This window comes from Petaurus breviceps, unplaced genomic scaffold (genome assembly GCF_028583685.1).
Source record: "Petaurus breviceps papuanus isolate PSGF00001 unplaced genomic scaffold, PetGlider_PUasm1.0 175, whole genome shotgun sequence".
In the NCBI taxonomy this organism is placed as follows: Eukaryota; Metazoa; Chordata; class Mammalia; order Diprotodontia; family Petauridae; genus Petaurus; species Petaurus breviceps.
In genome coordinates, this window is record NW_027185764.1 from 69765235 (window position 1) to 69786275 (window position 21041).

The 21041-nt window shown below is 36.0% G+C and overlaps 1 protein-coding gene across 5 annotated transcripts in view; it reads left to right on the forward strand.

Moving 5' to 3' along the window:
• Window positions 1-21041, forward strand: part of KIAA1958 (KIAA1958 ortholog) — a 245429-nt gene that overhangs the window by 189816 nt on the left and 34572 nt on the right. For 3 of the 5 annotated variants that reach the window (XM_069085326.1, XM_069085325.1, XM_069085327.1), the window contains one exon: window positions 4402-19415. The exons of 1 other annotated variant lie outside the window; for it this stretch is intronic. In XM_069085326.1, coding sequence (XP_068941427.1) covers window positions 4402-5447 — 1046 coding nt within the window. In that variant the 3' untranslated portion in view covers window positions 5448-19415. Of the gene's footprint in view, window positions 1-4401; window positions 19416-21041 lie in introns of those variants that run through there. One more of the 5 variants, XM_069085329.1, reaches the window with a different exon arrangement.

Below are 21041 nucleotides of genomic sequence, written 5' to 3' on the forward strand. Positions count from 1 at the left end.
CTTTTTAAAAACATGGTCACATTCATTTTAGAGAATAATGATTTGGTTTAAAAGCAGTGTTTCCTTTAACTTTTTTTATTCTCTCTAGTTCATGGGGGTTACTGTAGCTCAGAGGTCTCACATCACCTTCTTTCTTCTGCTCTTGGAAATAAATCTCCCCAAAACAGAGTGACTTAAATCCTGTATTTTTGGCGAGAGGAAAGAGAATATTATCTTTGGTTTGCTTCATTTCTTTAAAAAATAGCATATTTGGACTTAGCTACGTTTGTGGTTAGGTGGAAGGTGGAGAGTTGATATCTAGGAGGTTCAGAGTTGAAAACAAAAGAAACAAAAAATACTTGGAAGAAATGAGGACAGGGCTTATCATATTGTTGTAGCAACAGGTTAATCAACAAATATTAACTGAAGACTTATGGTAAGATGATGGATTGTAAAGCAACAAAGGAACCAGTTCTACTTAGATACTCTCAACATAAGAAAAAAAAAACCTTCCCTTCCCCAAAGTTAATTGGCAAGTGATCTGTGAACTTATTTTTAAAGAAATATTTTGATAACTATATTTCTTTTTCTTTTGGTGTCTTTCTTTTTGATACTTGCTTTCAATATAATTGGTTTCCTTTATTATTATAATAAAAACACAAGCTAACATTTATATAGTGTTTACTATGGGCCAGGCACTGTGCCAAGTACTTTACAGTTATTATCTCATTTGATTATCCCCACTTTCAGATGAGGAAACTGAGACAAGCAGAGGTCAAGTGCTTTGCACAGGGTCACACAGCTAGTAAGTGTCTGAGACTGAATTTGAATTCAGGTCTTCCTGATTCTACTGCACCACCTAGTTGCCCTAAGTGTTTTATCTTATTTATTTAAAAACATCATTCTGAGAAGGGATCCATAGGCATCACCCAATAGTCAGAGGAGGCCCCAACACACACACACACACACACACACACACACACACACACACACACCAGGAATCCCTAACAGAAAGTCTTGTAAAGATAGCAGGAGAGCATGGAATGGCCAGTCACACTGGCCACTTGACAATATAACTCTTATCTAGCTACCTGCCCCACCTCCCATCAAACTTCCTCCATGAGCTCCTCTGACCTCCAGCTTGGTTATAAGGATTATCGCTCCTGCATTCTTGTTGCCACAATCCATCATGGCATACCCAGTTCCCACTTTATAAAAGTCTGTAACTCTCACCCAGAGTCCTATACCCCATCATAGGATTTAGAGTTAGAAGGGACTTTGGAGACACCCAGTTCAGTGGATGTCCATGTCAGCCCATTTTCTTATTGTTGCACCAGACCACTGATTTCATCAGCATAAAGAGCTCCTGATCAAAACTCTACAAAAAACAGGAAATGGAAACCTGCTAGTACTTTAGAGTAGTAGAGACTTCGTTGCCTGTGACTGTGAGCAAGTAAGTGAGTTGCCCTTGTTCACACAGCTAATATACATGAGTCCGGGCTTGAACCCAGGGCTACTGGAAGGCAAGACCAACCCATTATCCACTACTTTAGTCCCCTCAAACTCAGATAGAAAACAGATCCCTCCAGGCTTTATGTTGACTTAGAAAATCACAAACTAACATTTTCTGTGTTTTCTTATATTTTTATTTATTTTATTAAACATTTCCCAATTATTTTGCAATCATGTTCATCTAACAGCCAACTTGTATAAAACAAGAGCTTGCCATCTTTGTACTACTCCATACTGCTTCTCTAAAATTTAAAATGTAGAGAATTATGAATAATTTAAATTCCTTTACTAAAAGAAAGCTATAGAATGGATGAGAAAAATAAAAGTCTACCAATATGTTGCTTACATAAAATATTTAATGCAAAAATATGAACAGATTAAAATTATGAGTGGTCTAAAATATATCATGCAACCATAAAGCCTTCTAAAAAGCAGGAGCAGAGGGAGAGGGAAAGGGTGAGAGTGGAAAAAGAAAGGAGGGGAGAGAGAGAGGGAGAGAGAATATCCTCTTCCTAATTCTGGAAAGGTTGCTATGGGAGGCTCAAGGAAAAAAGAGAAGATTTGAAACAACCTCAGTATGGAGTGGAAAAAAGAATCAGTAAAGGAGAAGTAAAAGAATTGTCTTACTAAATGGAGGGATCAGAAGAAATTAGATAATGTAAATTTGTAATGGATCCAGTCAGCTTTGTTTCAGGATTTCTGACAACCATGTTCAGAGTCAGTAGGAATAATATGAAGTTGGCATTTGCCAAGACATTATAAACCTGTAAATTCAATATAAGTCAATAATGTGACACAGCAGCCAATAGAAAGCCAATGCAATTTTAGACTTATGATATCCAGAACTAGGAAAAGGATTCTCTATGTCTGTCTCTCCCTCCCTCCCTTCCCTCTCCTTTCACTCTCTCGCTCTCTTCCTTTTCCTCTCTTCTTCTCTCCAACCTTGATCTGAAGCTTTATTTTTCCTTGGGAACTACATTTTCAAAGAGATATTGATAAGTAGGAGTTTGTCCATAGGAGAAAGATCAAGGTGATGAGAGACCAGGAATCTATTCCATAAGAGGATCAGAATCTTCACATTTTAATGGGCTGCCATTCTTAAGAGCAACTAGTTTGATTTGCTTGGCCACAGAGAGCAGAACCAAAAATAATAAATACAAGTTGCACAAAGGCAGATTTTGGTCCAAAATAAGGAAAAGCGTCTTACCTGTCTACTTAGGAATTCAGGAGCTTTGGGAAATAGTAAATTTTCTATCACTTGCCAGAGTTATTTCCTGTTCAGATATGGGTCACACTAGATGACCTCTGAACTCTCTTTTAACTCTGAAATAATATAATTGTAAAAAATTTACTTTCAGATTACAGCTTTTTGAGCAGCACTTTGCCTTCCTACTCTTATAGATTATAATAATGACCTTTTAGCCCAGTATAACATTTTCCCAAATAACACAACACACATTTTACCCTAATTGTTGCCTGAATAATTTCATTTTAAATATCTTTTACATAATTCTAATATGTACACCTCTCATTCAGTCAAGAGGGTGCACTGTTTTTCTCTTGAATATTTCAATTATCAGTTTTTACTTTGCTTATTCTTCATAGTGTCTGAATATGATAATAAGCAGTTTATATTTTCTTAATCTTGGAGGAATTCTGCCTTCCTTAATTAGAGTATTTTTGTTCTATGCCATTGTATATTTTAAATTGAAATTAAATATACTATTACAAAAAAGAATTAGCCAGGATGCAGGTAGTGGTGGAGAGCTGATCCTGCAGTTATGAAGATCTGGGTTCAAGTCCTGCCTTTGACGTACTGTCCATGTGATACTAGTAAGTCACTTTTCAGTGCCATGGGAAAGTGACTTTAGGTTGCAGAGCAAGTAGAGGTCAGCACTGTATCTTTACAAAAATCCAAAGGTTTGGACTATGTTCTAATAAAATCACAGGTTTGGGTTCCCTGAATCACTAAAAAGGTATGGAGTAAAATTTAAACATTTAAATAATTTTAGTATCATAGCACAGAAATGACTAAATAGAGTGGGGTGATTTCTATGTTGTACAGAATAGCCTTGCCTCCTCTCTGTGTTATATAGAAATCATATATAGGAACTTGGAAAAATAATAGAATCCTAATGAAGTTGACACCTTACTGCCTCTTACATAGAAATTTGATGATAACAATAATTGAAATTGTCTATGATGTTTTATCTTTATTACCCTCTAAAGGTAAAATACCAAATATTTTTGTCACGGGTTATATAAATCCTGCCTGACACTGAAATATGGTCCCTTGATAAACTACACATCTTCATATTGGTTTGAAGGAGCAAGCAATGGATTAACTACTATGAATTTCTCTGTTTACTGAGTTTTAAATTGTGAATCTCTAGTGTTTATTTTTAAAGTAAGAAATAAAGTAGGTTTGCTTTAATTAACAACAAAAAAATGGAACCAGTACCACCTCTGGTTTCACAAATGAAGCGATACCTAATGGGTTTATCTCCTTTAATTGGGGCCCCTGCACACCCCAGTGGAATAAAAATAAATTCTTCTATTCCCATTTGTCACAAAGTGAAGACTTCCTCTAATCTCAGACTTTCCACAAATCTCCATGTACTAAACTGGGCGCCAGTGACGTAAGAAGCCCAGTTTGATAATTTTTGGCCCTACTCTCGTACATCATTTGTGAAACTGAAGTTGGCTTTTCAAACGTGAGAAAGGTATGTAAATAGTGCTTTCCAATGCTCTTTGTGAAATTGATTCTTTTTTTTCTTTTTCTTTTTTGTTTATAAAAGGAAATTTTATTTGGGAGTATCGCAAATACCTTGTTTGAACTTACCATCACCTTTTTCTATTCCCTCTTCTCTCCAATTTCCTTCCCCGCCCCCTCCCTCATATTTGTTGCAGACCAGGATGAAAAAGCAGCAGATCTCAGCAGGGAACAGAATGAGAAAACTATCAGGAGTACTCAGACTGCTCTTCGCAATTTCCGGGAGTTCCTCATCTCTAAATACCCTTCCGAAACGAGGGAAATTTATGTCATTCCTTGCAAGGAACTGGATGACTACCTTGCCTCTTTCTTTGTTGATGCCCGACAGAAAGATGGGTCTGAGTATGAGCCAAACAGCTTGGCTAATTACCAGTGCGGCTTGGAGAGGTACCTGAAAGAGCACAGGTATGGCTACAGTATCACCAGGGATAAGGAATTCAAGAGATCCCAAGAGGCCCTGAAACAGAAGCAAATTGAGCTTCGGTGCAAAGGGAAAGGAAACAAACCACATAAATCCATGAAGCTCACCTTTGCTGATGAGCTCATTCTGCGCAAAAGGGGCTTGTTGAGCCGATATAACCCCGAAGGCTTGCTCAACCTCGTCTGGCTCAACAACACCAAAGCTTTTGGACACTGTACGGGCTTTCACGGATCCACCTTGAAATGGGGCGATATCCGGCTCCGGGTAACGGAAACGGGCTTAGAGTATTTGGAGTGGATGGGCCAAGACACTGGTGACCTGAACACCAAGACCAAGAGAGGAGGGACTGACTCCAGAGTGTACGCTACCCAACATGCTCCCCAGACCTGTCCAGTGCAGGACTACAAAGAGTATGCCCAACGGAGGCCCCCAGCCATGCGGTATGAGGACGCCCCATTTTATTTATCCATCAAGCCGGTAGTAAACCTGGCTGCACTCCACTGGTACAACTGCCAGGCGCTGGGCAAGAATAAACTGGCCAAGATGGTGAAAACAATGTGTGAGAAAGGCAACATTCCTGGCAGGAAAACCAACTTCAGTGTGTATCAGAGTTGCAGCACTCTCTCTGAAGCCCAGAGCAACCAGCTGGTGCTGATCTGTAACAATTTGAGCCAGCAAGCTGCCCAGTCCATGGCTAGCCATTCCAGCAGTGGCAATTTCATAGTCTCTGCCTCATATGATTCTTCCTCAGACACCACTTGACCACTTCAGGGGCTTGCTTAAGCAGGACAATTTTGAGAGTTCAGACTTGATTTTTTTGTGCCCAATAATACACATCAACCACAATTGTCCATCCCCATCCCATCCCCTTTTCCCCTCTTAACTAACTTTATAAAAATATAAAAATATAATATATTTTTTTCTTTTTACAAATAATTCAATAGAGATAGTTTAGTATTACTAACTTAGTATTTATAGGTTAGGACAAAATGAAAACTATTTATGGGTGAGTTAATAAAACTGTAGATTTTACACATGCAAAGTATATTCAGGCAACACAAGATAGAAAAGGAATTCTGTTTTGTTGTGTTTTTTTTTTCCTAATGGAAATAGTGTGTCTCCCCACAAGGGCTGACTTCTCCATTCACTTAATGATTTTCTTATCTTTTAAGATTATATCCCAACCAGGAGGAGACAACACTGTCTCTGAGTGTTTTCATTACACTTCTTTGTAATCAGTCACATCCAGAGAAGGAAAAGGTATTGATTGATATAAAACTTGAAATAGCCCAAGAGTTTTCATCTTTTTCTTTCTTTTTAGTCTGTTCAGAATTTTGGCTTCTGTGGTCTATAGGAAAAGTCCAGTATTTTTAACTAGCACCTCTTCTTTTTTCTGTGATAAAGAGATTTATTTTGGAATACTTATATTGCTTTCAACAATATGCAAAGATGTCATAACAAAAAGACTGTTAATATGACTAATTTCTACTGTTGTAAAGTGAGTGTTGATTACCAGTGGCAGGTCTTTCTGACCTGTGAGAATGCAGTGTCAATTGCCCTATAATTAGCATTTTTTTCCAGGTAACAAAACTATGGAGACTCACAAATCTTGCCATAATCAGACTGTGTGGAAGATCACAATGGAGGTGGCTGAAGGGGGAGGATTATTACTTAAAGCATAGAAGGACTAACATGGGCAATAAGAAATCATCCTTTTGCAAATTGAAATCCTCACCACCTCCCCACAACCAGGGCTCCAGTATTAAAGTTGGGTAATACCCATTTTGCTTTCCATCCACTTTACTTGACCATCTAGTTGAAATAGAAGAATCATTGACAGCTAAAACTTTTCAGGTTGTATCATTTTTATTACTAGACATATTTGAGTTTAAAGCAGCTTCTCAAATAAATTTCTTCTATATTAAATGTGAGAGCATTCTTGATCTAATGTAGTTTGTGAATATTGCTCTTTCCTAGCTTTCCAAGGATTACACATTTCAACTTTTGAATGTTGTGATTAGACCAAGTCAGAATATGTAAGATACTTTAAAGCCAAACGAACACAGGGAAATCCCAATCCAGAGTAGCATTTAAAAATGAAAGAACAAAAACACAAAGCCATTTTCTCAGTATGACACTGTAGCTTAGCAGATGTAGCACGTTAGATCCAAAGCTAACTTGCCTTGGCAGTTGTCTTGGGCATTTCACTAGTAGAGAAATGCCTATTCTTTGAGACAGCTTTATAACTGATATCAGTTATGTAGAACTTGTTGGTATTTTCTGTATTTATTTAGTGTAATTCCAGGGACAAGTCTCCTTCTCATTGGCTTTCCTTTCCTTTATGTTACTAAACCAGAATTGATCACAATAATTAAGAGCTCCTGTGACAGAAGCTTCCCTTTTTTTTCTCTATAGTTCTAACTCATGGACTTGCCTTATATGGGGTCATGTCCTTCCTGTCAGGCAGCTAGAATGGCAGTTCTGTCATTGACATTGTTGGACTTCCTATTTTTTTTCTTAATGGTATTTTTTTTTGCCATTTCTTTAAGGGGGATTGAAAAGAAGGAATAGAAAAATTTGCAGAGATCAGTTTTTACTTTAATTACTGAGCACTGACATATTGTACTGTATTAATTTGTGTGGATACACCTTCTGGTGTTTGGGGGCAGAGAATAGTAAGTAACAGATTCACCAGAGATGGCAGTGTAATAATGGTGGGTAATGTTTTTAATGCTATCCCCAGCCTCCTAATAGCCATCAATATTTCTGTTCAGTCTGAACCACAGTTTCCCTCTTCTGATTATTTTCACCAAACTCTTCTGTTCTACTTTTTCTTCTGTGTTATGCTTCAGAATTGCCCTTTCCTCTGGGAAGTTTTATGGGTGGCTTTTGTTTTTATATCACAATCATTTATGGATATCTCCCACCAAGGCCCACTCCTTATCCCTGGAAAATGAACTATCTCTCATAATGAAAAAAAGTTAGACAAAAAGAAAAAAACCTGATTAGTGACCATATATGAAAATGGATGCAACATTCTACGCTCATAGTCCCCCACATCTTTGCCCAGAGCAAGGAGGTATGTTTCTTTGCGTATTCTCCAGGAACATCATTTAGCTTTTTCCTTATCTAGAGTTCAACTTCCTTTTAGTGATCTTTTTATTTACATTGTTGCAATCATTGTGTATGTTGTTCTTCTCATCCTGCTTATTTCATTCTGAATCAGTTCACACAGACCTTCCCACAGTTTTCTTATTTCCTAATATTTGTCGTTTCTTATTGCACAATATTTCTCTGCATTCATAAACCACAGTTTGTTCAAGGCTGACCCGTTTTTAATGAATTACCTCTAAAATAAAAGGAAATACTTCTATGAAAGTACTTTAAAAGTCATGTAATTGTGGATTTATATTTGCATGTTCACAATGTTGATTTAGCATTAACGTCCTATGTGGGTTCATGTTGTGGTTTTTGTGGCATGTTATGTTTATCCTGATGAATAAATAAATCTTGCAAATGACAAGCAAACCCAGATGCATTGCAAGAAAAGTCCTATTTATGATGTTCATTGAGGTGCTAAATGAACCAAACCAAAAAAAAAAATTTCATCCTAGTTAATCTTGTCATAATTTAAATTTGTTCAATTGCATCAAAACTTCAGTTAAAAGCATCACATTTTTTTAAACTTAAGATGAATATAAAGAACCCTTCAACTGGTATTAATGAAGTCACACCAAGTGGGAACACTGATGCCTTGAGTAAAAAGTCTCCTTTCTAGCAAAGGAGTTGGGAGGAACACAGTTTAATTATAAGTTATTCAGTTCTGGGAAAGACTTCTTGTTTCCTATTACCTTGAGGTTCTATCCTCACTAATATTGTAGAAGAGAACCCTTACATTGTAAAAATACTATTGAAAGGTACAGTTCAAAAGATTTGTAATTTAAGTCATTTTTAGAGAACCTGTGTTTGCTCCATGGCAGAGGTATGTTCCGTAACAATCAGCAACCATTTATGCCTTAGCTAAATCAAATTCATCACACAAGGTTTTTTTTTTAATGTAATATATTTGCTACTCAGTTCTTCCATCCAACTTTATCAAAGTCAATTGAAAGAAGATTCACATCAAACCAAATACCAGTTCATTCTCTGTGTTCTGAAAAGTTAGCACAGAAAAGACTGGTATATGTTCCCATGAAAAGGTGACCATTTCAAATAACTAAATATTTTTCTACATTGTCTTCCATAATCTTATATTTGAAAGGTTATTCCACCCATAATGAAATGGGCTTTTTTAGTAGTATCTTGAGATATTGATGATCGGTACTAAAATATAGCAGATAATCCCATGATACAAACTACAAACCCCAAAGCTACATGCTTATAACGTTTACATTCTCAATTCAAAAAGCAAAGAATTGTACTCTGTGTCCACTCACGTGAATGTCATTTTCACATTGGCACAAATCGAGGGAGCTGCTTTTATTTGACTATATAACACTCCATATACACATCTGCAAGTATTTGAATGGAATGGTCATATGTTTAATTCCTATACTTTCATCTTGTGTTTATTTGAAGGACTTCATACTGAAAAACCTGAGCACATGGATTCCAATGTGTAGATTTTAAGAAAACATTAGGGAATGAGAGAAGGAAATTTTTATGTTCTGTGTGTGTCCTGAGAAATCTCCAGATGTCTAATTTGGTCCTTTGACTCCATATTTATGTTTCAGGTTGCATTTCTCATGCTAGGAGTAATTCAGGATATGACTTTGAAAAAGAGATTAATTCAACAAACCAGACTCAATTATGTTAAATCACATTTTTGGGACTTGCTTGAATTTTTCTTCGGGTAAATAACCAAACTCTTAAAAATTATTGAAATTCAATTGTTGTTTTGGCACTGAAGGAACTTCCTAACATTTAAAACTTTAAAAATGGGGTTGATCACCTCCTGAATTTAAGCAGAGGCTAGATGATGAGGGAAATTGGAGAATGGATTCCTTATTAATCTACTCCAAGGAGGGTCTTATTAATACAAGGGACCTTTAAGGTCCCTGCCAACTCTTGAGATTTTCTCTGATTCTGTGAATAATTACATTTGGCATCACAACAAGGCCCTACTTCAGGCATCCACATTTACCTTCATTTGAGATGAAGAAAGGTTATGTGTTTTTTTTTTCCTTCCATATTCAGGTATCCAAATAATTCATGAAGTAAAGTACTATTCCATTACTGTGTGTGCTGATGGTCTGCTCACTATACTCATTACAAATTATGTCAGTGTCAAGTTCAATTCATGTTACTTCTCCCAGGTCAAAGTTGTTCAAATGACCAATAGTAGAGGATGATTGAGATCTTGTGACAAAGCACTTAAACCCATTATCCCAAATAACTAGTTTCAGATGCCGAATACCTAAAGTAGTCGTATCTTTATAGTATCCTTCCTGGGGGGTTTATGTTGGTAGAGAAACAGTGTTACATCTAATTTTAGGTAAGAAATTACGTTTTTCAGCATCCTCTAGCACTGTGAAATAAATCTCGTTTAATGCTGCATTATCTGTTTTCCCATGGAATAGGGAAATGCTAGATTTCCTTTACTTTCACCCATCCATCCCTGCCACTTTTTTAGCAAAGGGGGATAATGAGGAAAGGCAATAGCAAGCGGTTTTGCAGCTATTCAGTTGCATGAGCCGTAAGTATTCTAATTCAGATTCTTATGAATTATATTAGACCTATTTAGAGGAAATAACCGTTTTTGTCTAGTTTTCTTAATATCACTATGTAGTCTACTTAAGAAAAGTCTGATGAAATCCTAGTAAAGATCAGGTCAATTATATTTTCAGGAAATTGTGTGTGAGCCAAAATTCCCATAGACTATTCTGACCTAGACAGTAATGTTACTTAGCTTATAGGTGTAATGCAATTAAATTACTTACTGTGAAGCTTTTTCCCTTCCATTTTTTTTGGAGGGGGAGGTGAGGGGAAGGGCACAAACTGATGTTTTCATTGGCCCATCCATGCTGATTAACAATGTCTGCAATATCTTCTTAGACAATTCCTAGGGTCACTGAGAAGTTGTGATTTGCCTTTGGTCACATGGCTATTAAGTAGCAGAGTCAGGTCTCAAATCTAAGCATCCTTTACTCCAAAGACATGAAAAATAACTAGCATTTATATAGTACTTTAAAGTTTTTGCAAAGCACTGTACATAGATTATCTCATTTCATCCTCACAATAACCCCAGAAGGTAGGTGCTATTATTATCCCCATTTTATAGATGAAGAAACTAAGTCAGACAGATCAAGTGATTTGCCCAGTGTCACATACCTGGTAAGTGTCTGAAACCCCCTTTGAACTCAGGTCTTCCTGACTCCAGACCCAAGGTTCTATCCATCATACCACTTAACCGACTCTGTCCTCTCTACCATGCTTCTTCTCCAAGATAAAGTTAGGCAATTAAATTAAATCAACAAAATATTTATTGAACATTGCTAAACTCAGTGAGGTATTCAAAGAAGAAAGACTATGTCCCTGCCCTCAAATAGTTACAATAGTTAATTTGTATTTGAGAGAATAATGTAGAACAGCATATGCCAAAACAAAGTGTTTTATCTAATTTGACATTGTTTATGCACATTAACTCATTAAAAATTCATTGTATAATTTGTTCATTTGTGAAAGACACTATGATACTGCTGCCTCAGCCAGAAATTTGGCTTCCTTTTACTCTTATTCCAATGAATAAATCACATACATGGTAAGCAAACTAAGAAATACATAACTAGACCACTTGCGGGGGGTCAGAGGAAGGGTGTCTTATTATTTCTTAAATATCTAGAAATTGTACCACCACCTTCTTTTTTATGTGTGTGTATATATTCATTACACTCTAAAGACATACAAATGTTGCGAGTCAATGAACCAGGCAACAAACTATCCCCATTCCTAATGCTGTGGAGAGGGGTCCCCAAAGTAGTAAAATTGGCAGCATTCTTTAACTTGATATAGAATCCAGATCATTGATTCCCTGATTCTAGACCCAACTCCTTCAAATGATGTGTCCAGTTTGTTAGCAAACCAAAGTTGCTATAATTTCATGCTCCAGTAATAGGGAGGCTTTTTAAAGAAATGAAAATGAGAATTTAGCAAAGGATTAATAGAAGCTGGGGGTGGGGAGAGGGAGGGACCTCTATCAAAAATACATGTTGGAGGAGCAGCTAGGTGACAGAGTGGATAAAGCACTGGCCCTGGAGTCAGGAGGACCTTAACTGAAGTCTAGTCTCAGATACTTATTTGCCTCAATTGTTGGTAAATATCCTGCTTTCTAAATCTTTGGGGCAGATATGCTAGTTTACCAATTAGTAGACCAAACTGCCCTCTCACTTTAAAAAAAAAATTATTTTATTCTGAACTTAACTCACTTTTTGAGCCAGTGCCTCTATTACTTCTGTTTGAAGCAATGTATTCAGAAAGGTCATGGAGAAGTATAGACCTAGAGTTACAAGAGATGTTAGAGGCCAAGTATCAGTGTCCTTCACTTTACAGATGAAGAAACAGAGGTTGAGAAGTTAGGTGACCAACCCAAGGACACATAGTTGACCAAGTGAGCCATATCTTGGCTTGATCAAGCCCAGGCTCTCTGACTCCAAATCCAAGCATGGTTTCTGCTGCATCATACTGTTATTCTCTAAAGCAGTTCTCTGGTTCCCAGGCACTTTCTAAAGACGACTTAGGTGCGCACACCCCCCTCTGTATGTCAGTGTGTTTGCATAGTAAGTAGCTACATAAAGTATCCCAAAAGTCTTAGAGCAGTTTTAAGACATTAGAACTGCCCCAAGACTTTTGGGAGAGCCTGTATATTTAATTTTCATTTGTTCATTTTTTTCCCTTTACCACCAAATGAGCCTAAAATTCAATTTTGGTGAATTAACTCTCAAATAAGTCTTGGATATTTGTGTTGGAAGAGGATTTTTGTACTTATGCCTTTTTTCCCTGTCTTCAGAGAGTCCCAAAGGAGACCAAGATTCCTTTTAAAAACAATTAACAACCAGAAAAAAACCCATATGCTTATTTATTTCTTCCAAACGCCTCAAATGTTAAACATATTTCATTTAGCCTTTGATTGAAAGGATTGCCTCCCTGAGAAAACTGGAAATTTCTGAGTATTGCAGTCATGATTGATTCCATGTGCCAGGGAGGGGATTGGGAAGGGGGTGTCCAGTCAGCTACAGCTTGACCCTCAAGCCCTCTTGTTAAAGGTTCTATTGCATAGGTCTGCAAAGAATGAGATCTTACCTCTCTGGTAAGAAAAAAGAAAGTTCCTCATATCCTTTGTTAGATAAAAAGCAAATAGATTTCCTTTGTAGAGAGAAGGGCTAGTTATACCCCTCTCCTGTTAGTATTATTCTGTTGATATTGTACCCCACCCAGGTGAATATGAATATGGATATAAATATCAGATTTTATAGACTGCTTAACTTAGATTTTATAATGCCTCATGACAAAAATCCCAAAATGATTTGCCAGAAGTTCTTACAATCTCACCTTTGCAAAGATAGAATCATAGTTATTAAGGCTTTAAAAAAGCCTTTCTATCACCTCCATGGTATGTTACCATTGACATAAAGTGTCATTAAAAAAATTTTTTTTGTTTATTTTTAGTTCCAATTTCTCTCTCTCCCTTCACCCCTCCCTCAATCATTGGGAAAGCAAGAAATATGATACTCATTATACATATGAAGTTATGCAAAACATACCTCCACATTAGCTGTGTTGCAAAAAAAAAAAGCATGAAAAAGTGAAAAAATAAGACAGAATTTTAAAGTGGACACCTTCAATATTTGCTTGCTGCCTTTAGTAATTGCTTTCCATGTACATTTCACCCATGAGAAAAGAAAGAAAATGTTTTCTTTAGACTTAGCCCATCTGCAGATAGGCTTGTGGGACCTGCCCAAGTGCAGAGAAAATTCCATTCAACATATTTTTCTAATTAAATTTTAAAATGTTTTTAATGAATTAAAAAGCATTGAGAAAATTTAGAAATGCACCCTAAGAGTCCTTTGACATACTCTGAACTTTAAAATTCTACAAACATGTTTAATTTCTCATTGTTCAATAAAATCTATTTTTACAAGTCTAGTTCATTGCTTTTTAAACCCTAAATCTACTTAGGCAGATTGCATCAGTCAGTTTACAAATGGACCACTTTCTGTGGGTGGACTTTAACATTTGTGTAATGCTCATCTGATACTGATCTTGGATCCTTTTGAAATTGAATGTGCACATAACTGCACATTAGCTAAATGCCATCCTTCTGTGTTACATTTATAACAACTATCTTACCTTTGATGACTATGGAAAATATACTTGGGGCAGTTAGGTGGTACAGTGAATAGAGTACTAGCCCTGGAGTCAGGAGGACCTGACTTCAAATCTGGCCTCAGACACTTGACACACTTACTAGCTATGTGACCTTGGGCAAGTCACTTAACCCCAACTGCCTTACCTTGCCTTGCCTTTCCCCCTCCAGAAAAAAAGTAAATATACTTTTTCCCAAGCTCTCAGATTTGAATAGAGATGGTATAGGTCCTGTGATTTTATTGGTATAGGGAACTCTTGGTGAGACACTCCTCCAACATATAGGTCAGCACCTTCTCTGCAATTTATAGTCTCCAAGGATTGCCTAGAGCCCTTAGAGGGCAAGTGGCATAATACAAACATGAAATCACAGGTAACTGTATAAATCCTGGTAATGGATGATGAAATTAAAAGGAGCTTTTTTTTTTCATTAGCCTGAGAACCTGCATCAACTTCAGAAATTAATTTGGTATTCCCAGTATCCAGCTATGAGCTATCTTTCAGGTCATAACAGTCCTTTATTATACTGGTAATGATTTTGTATGCATTTTCTTTTCATCATGCTTGGAGTCTGAGATCATTTTCTCAAGACTTTTCAAGCCCTGTTTCCATAATTGGAAAACTGTTAAAGCTGAATCAACAGGGAGAAGGGAAAAAAATAAAGAATATGAACTTATATATAAAGAGAGATCTATAGTAAAAGAATTTAGAAAATAATGTTTGTTTCCCTCTCATAAACCTCATGTTCATGACCTATAATCAAACTGAAATACGGGAATTTACTTAGATTTCCATCTTACAGACAATGGTTTACCAGTTCATGGATCAGGAATGATGAAAAAAAAAAATTTTTTTCTCAAAAAACCTTTAACTGGCCCAGTTGTTCTGAACCAGGCTTTTCATGTTCTTTGTTTTACCTTGGAATCAGAAATTATATTTTACATTACTCTTTCATTTAACTTTCAGCTTTAAAAAGCAATTAGCCTAGTTTATGTTAGGTCATTTGTAAGTAGAGCAAGGGAATCACCAGCCAAGTTAAATCTTAATCGTTTGCACATTTTATTTTTGTTGTTTTTGATTCTTTTTTACTTTCTCTAAGGCTCAAATTTTGCAAATTAGATTCCTCTAGAAAACTTAAAATTTTGGGGACAGTTGCTTGTTCACATCAGACTTTTTAGTTAATGATTTGTACTACATGAAATTACAGAAGTATTTCTGATATTCATCTCAGCGTCACACCAAGATTAACTTTATCTAACTGAATTTTTATAATTGTACCACCGTAAAATTACAGTCCAACTTTTAAAATAGTACTTATGAAATATTCACTTTAATAAGTCATCTGTTTTTTTAATTATTGCCATAAACCATTGCAATTTCTATGCATTGTGTAAAGTTGAGTGAAGTTGCTGTTGAGATTTCTGTATATGTCTGTAGGCACCATGTTTATGTTGGTGGTGTTTGTGTAGAAGTGTTCATTATTGCTGCTATAATCACTTATTGTAATGGATCTGAAAAACTGTGCTAAGAGGCTATGCCAATTAACAACAGTACTTACAACTTCCTAAACAGTGTAATTTTGAGCCAGTATTTAGTGCCTTCTGCAAAAGGAAACACTGTGGTAAACAGGCGGTGCCAAACTTCAAATATCCTGTTCCACAGGAATGAGCCCACCTTAGGTCAAAGGGTTATGAGCAATTTTCCCTCTCATCTTTTCCATGTTTTTCTCAATATTTTCAAAGGGAAAAGACTGCAAAAAAGTAACCAAAAATTCTTCCAAACTTTTAAAAAAGGTTTTTCTTCTCAGTTTTGTTATAATTGAATTCTTTTTTACACACAAATTGATTCAGTTTATGAAAGCAATGTATTATTGCTTGGACCTGGATTGAATGATCTAGCTCAATATTTTAAGGTACATATATCATTTCTAGATATTTTTCCTTTATTGTTGTAACTTAAGAAGATCTAACGAATTTTGTTTTAGTTGCAAAATATTTATTTTAGTTAGAAAATATTTCTGAAGTATTGGAGCTTTCCAAAGTGAGAGATTCTTATTCATTCTTGTTCTCAATTCCATCCTGGGTTCCATTATGACTCCTGGAACAATTCTTTGCTGAGCAGTTTCAGACAGATGCTGAACTGGAGATGGGCAGTTGAGAGTCCTCATTTTCCATTCTACTACATTTGATACATGTTAAAAATGGGTCAAAATTCCAGTTACGTATAGGCTTTCAAATTTCTTTTTTAATTTTAATGAAAAAACACTCCGCAGTCAAATCTTATCATTAGGAAAAGGTATTTAGATTAGAAGGAACTGATTCCTGTAAAGCCTTTTTTTTTTTAAATAGACACCAAAACACAAGAAAAATCTCCCTTGTCATTGTTCACTAATAAAAATTTATATAGTGCTTTAAGGTTTGAAAAAATCTTTACAAATATTATCTCAATTATATACAAATTGCCCATAGCAATTCTGTGGGGTAGGTGCTATTATTATCCCCATTTTACAGATGAGGAAACTGAGGTGAACAGGTTAAGTGACTTTTTCAAAGGTCACACAGCTACTGTCTGAAGCAGTATTTAAATTCAGGTCTTCCTGATTCCCAATACAGCACAATATATGCCCCAGCCCATAGGGCCTCAGAGGGGTTGTAGCAGCAAGTTGCTTTTAAGAAAGGCCTGATATCAAGAAATTGATAATGGTTTTGATCTATTATAGCCCTTGGTTGTGGCCCCTGCTCGCTACTTGTCAGCAGCTGTACTATGTAGAGATTTTGCTACTGACATTGTTGCTTTGGTTCCTAATATACTAAAACTAGTTTTATCAAGATGGAGGATGGAGAGGGAGCCAAAATCTAATTATAATTTTTTCTCCCAAGGATGCTGACAACGTTTAATACTCAACGAGACAGATAAAGCATCAAATAAAACAATAAAAATGATTTCAGTGATATTTCTTATGGCCATTTGGCTGGCCTTAGTGTCAAGATAAAAACAGTTCATTTATTTTTGTAATTAGGTGCTTCAAGCAAAATGTTTCTTCAGATATTCTTTTTCCCTTCAATCCCTTTGTTTTATGGTCTACTAGATACCAGGTTTTTGTCCAGGCTAGCCCAATAAAACATTATTCTTAATAGTAGATTAGATTTACCAAGAAGCCTGTTATTAGAGTGTTTTGTGCCTCCCTCCCCCTTTAGTTTCCTATAGATCATTTAATATATGTGTGCCCATAGCCCTTTTAGTAGACTGGAAGAAAATTTTAAACAAATTTCATATGTATGTATGTATCTGTATATATACATACATACAAACATACACATACATACAAACACATAAGTATACAACCATATGTACATGTGTATATATACAAATATTTCTTATTTATATGTGTGTATACATATATACACATATACATATATACAACTGTATGCCATATGTATACAACTATATGTACATGTGTATATATTTCTGATATATGTGTATTTTGTTCATGCGTGTATGTGCATATATACATATACACATGTGTGTATATACTGTGTAACACATGTATGTATGTGTAACACATGTGTATGTGTGTAACACATGTGTGTATATATGTGTGTAACACATGAATACCACTGTACACCATTTGATTCCCAGGTCTTGAATTCAGATTCAGAAATTTAGACCTCTTTTTTTTTTTTTTTTGACAAATTAGCTCCATAGTGAGCTCATGACATTTATATCACACGAATTATAACCTGAAAATGTATTTGTTAACTCATCAGTTCCTGAATCTTTGCGGGGGGGTGGGGGGGATCAGTTTCCAGTATGACTTCAAGGCCCCATTGTATTTCTTTATGGTCTTTCAACCTTCAGAATTTAGCCAGACCAAACAAAAAGGATTTAGCCAGGAAAAGTCTAAGATGATATTAATTAATTAAATCTATATAATTTTAAAAGAGGCATCCATTAAATGTTCAGCAAGTTAGGGGTAGGGACTAGTACTCTCATTTCATGAGTATAGGTGAGGAAATTCCTACTATCAACGCAGGTCAACACTGTCTGACCTTGAGGCTGTCTGAGTCTCAGAGATGTGCATAGAACAGAAGTGTCCAACTCCTGGCCCCCAGAACTCCAGAGTCTGTTCTGAACCTGTTAAAAATGTAATTTGGAAATGTTTAAAAAAATAAATAAAAAATACCCATGCAACATTGGTAATGTTAATTGATGGTTTCCTAATTCAATTGGCGGCCTTCAAGGATCTGTTTCTATTTGAGTTTGACACCGCTGATCTGGAATACTGACAGGGAAGTGGCAGGCCAAGTCCCTTGAACCTAGGTCAGTCAACCTGGCTTGGAGGCTGGCTCTCTATCCACTAGGCAACACTGCCTCTCTTATAGCAGTTTATTAATCATATCTTTTGGTTGAATCTTAATGAAAAAATACTGATTTTAAAAATACTTTGTTATTTTTCTATGAGTTGGGCATTTACTTGTCTCCCTCTGCGAAATTTATTCCACTATCCATGTAAAGGTCAGGCTGCTTTTTAGTGATTGAATGGAGTCAAGGTGGGACACACACACACACACACACACACACACACACACACACATGCACACACACACAGGCATTGTTTTATAGTCTGTGCCTGTTTCACTTCCATTTTTTAAAAATTAATTTTTTGGGGGAAATGCTGCTATGATTACTCCATGTGAAGGAAAAAGGAGAACAAAAGAACTAAAATAGAGGAGAAATTAAAAGCACGAGGTTAAATATAATAAAAGATGTTGCTGTGTCATTTTTATTTCATTAATCTGTCATTGACTTTTTTTTGGATCATCTGACTTTTGGTGTTGCTTAAAGTATATCACTGGATTCATTTTCATTTTGCAGTTCATATCCCTTTTACATTGCAAATGTGTTCTTCACCTTTCAATTATGTTAGCACATTGTTTCCTCACGTCTGTGGGTGTGTATACATGTATTTTTAATAAAAGTTTTGCTGCACAAAAATTGACTTCAATGTATGTATATTTGCTACTAATGTAATGTGAGTTTCTATTGTTTTTAGATATTTGTATTAGTACAGCCTTAAACTTTTTGAATTAAGAAAATCATTGAAAGAATAATCAGTTGATAAAGTCATTATTGTCTTTGTGAAAATGCATGCATTATTCACAGTATTTTGTCTGTATTTAGGTATAATGACAAATCCTCATTTATTTAATAAATAGCTTCCTGAAAAATTGACTGTTTTGTAATCATGTTTGAAAATTTTGAAAAACAGGTCAAATGACATTTTGAAAGAGCACACTCTTTACATGGTAACTGTCAGAACAAAGAAAATCTGCATTTATAGAAAAGGTCACTTAACTAAACAAAGTCTCCTTCAAAGAACACACCTTTGTATAGTAACCCTAATAAGCATTGAGTTTAACCTCCTCCACCCCAGCCCCCACCAACTACCACCAAATTTTAGGTCTAATCACTGAGCCTCCTAGGCTGGGGTGGGTCAGTGGGTACTGTTGTAAAAGAAAATTGACAGTGGACCATAATGGACTATGTCGTTCTTAGGAATAGGGAAGCCTGGAATAGCAACTCCTACTAGAATTAACTGATAATCTGTTTACTTCAAACACTAGACCCAGGTATAGTGCCAATGCAATATTTGCAGTGCCTATGGTCACGAGAAATATACCTGCATAGTGCTTGATTGCAAAATATAACAGACTCCCCATATAGAACACAGAAGCAAAAGATTTATTCAGACTCCAGAAAACTAAATCCCCAAACCAGTAAGCCAATTCCATCACAGTAGCAGAGAAATTAATAAGCCATGACAGCACAGAGAGCCACAGTATCCTTTAGCCTTCCCACAAACCAACACAAGACCGATATTTACTCAGAAGCTTATCTGTCACCCTTGGGAAGCTTCCTCTCCTCCCAACCATCTAGCTGCTCTTACTCCCAGCTTCCTGTAGGCTCTGCTCCACTCTTAAGCAAACTCCTCCTACCACAGGCTCCATGTGACTACATTCAGCCTATAGGGGACAGAGTATATTTTCAAGGCAGGGAAGGTCTTCAAATTCCCTTAGGCATATGAAGGGACAGGGAAGATCTTTAAATTCCCATTACCATTACACCAGAAAACTTCCCATATAATAGAAAGGACTAAAGAGGCAAGAGTCTAAGCATACTTGATAGCTTCTCAGCTACCTTGGTGAATGACCAAGGATATGACCCTTCTTTCTAAGCCTTCGGCATCCATAATTTTCAATTCTAGGGTAAGATTATATGGGGGGGGGGGGTTTAGAGCCAACCTTTAGAAATAGCTACAGTTTTTCTTATCAAACGTATTTGGAAAATTTTTCTCTTTGGGAGACCACGAATGGGGTTCCAAAATAATTTTCATTATGTCGCAGAAACCAGAAACCAGTTGTTTAATATGAAAATTCTTTCCAGATTTTTGTATCAACAAAGATGTGTGTTTATGTTTAAAACAACAACAGAGAACATGATACTTTGTGTACACGGAGTTATTTGCAAGTATGTTTTCTGGTTTATTCCAGTTCAGCAAATTAACATATTTATTAAGAACTTACTACTATTTGCAAGACTGTGTTGGGCAATCAGGACTGAAGGATAAAAATGGCAGTCCTTACTGTCAAGGAAGTTCCTACTGTTAAGTTATTACTTTCTGGCAGTTAACAAACATTTATTAATTACTTACTTTGTACCAGGAACTGTGCTAAGCTGGGAGGGAGGGGGGCAAAAATAATATAATACACTTTATTAGATTAAAAAGCTACATTTTCTAGTTTTTAATTAAGTCTATTTTTCTAAGTATAAAAACCACAATGTACTTGTATTTCATCTTCATGATAATTTTATCCCTAATCATTCTATCAATCTAATAAAAATGATATTACCTAAGTTAATTTGCAGACTTAGAGTTATATCAATCAAACTACCAAGGAGATACTTTAGATAGCACAATACAGCCCATTCTTTTCA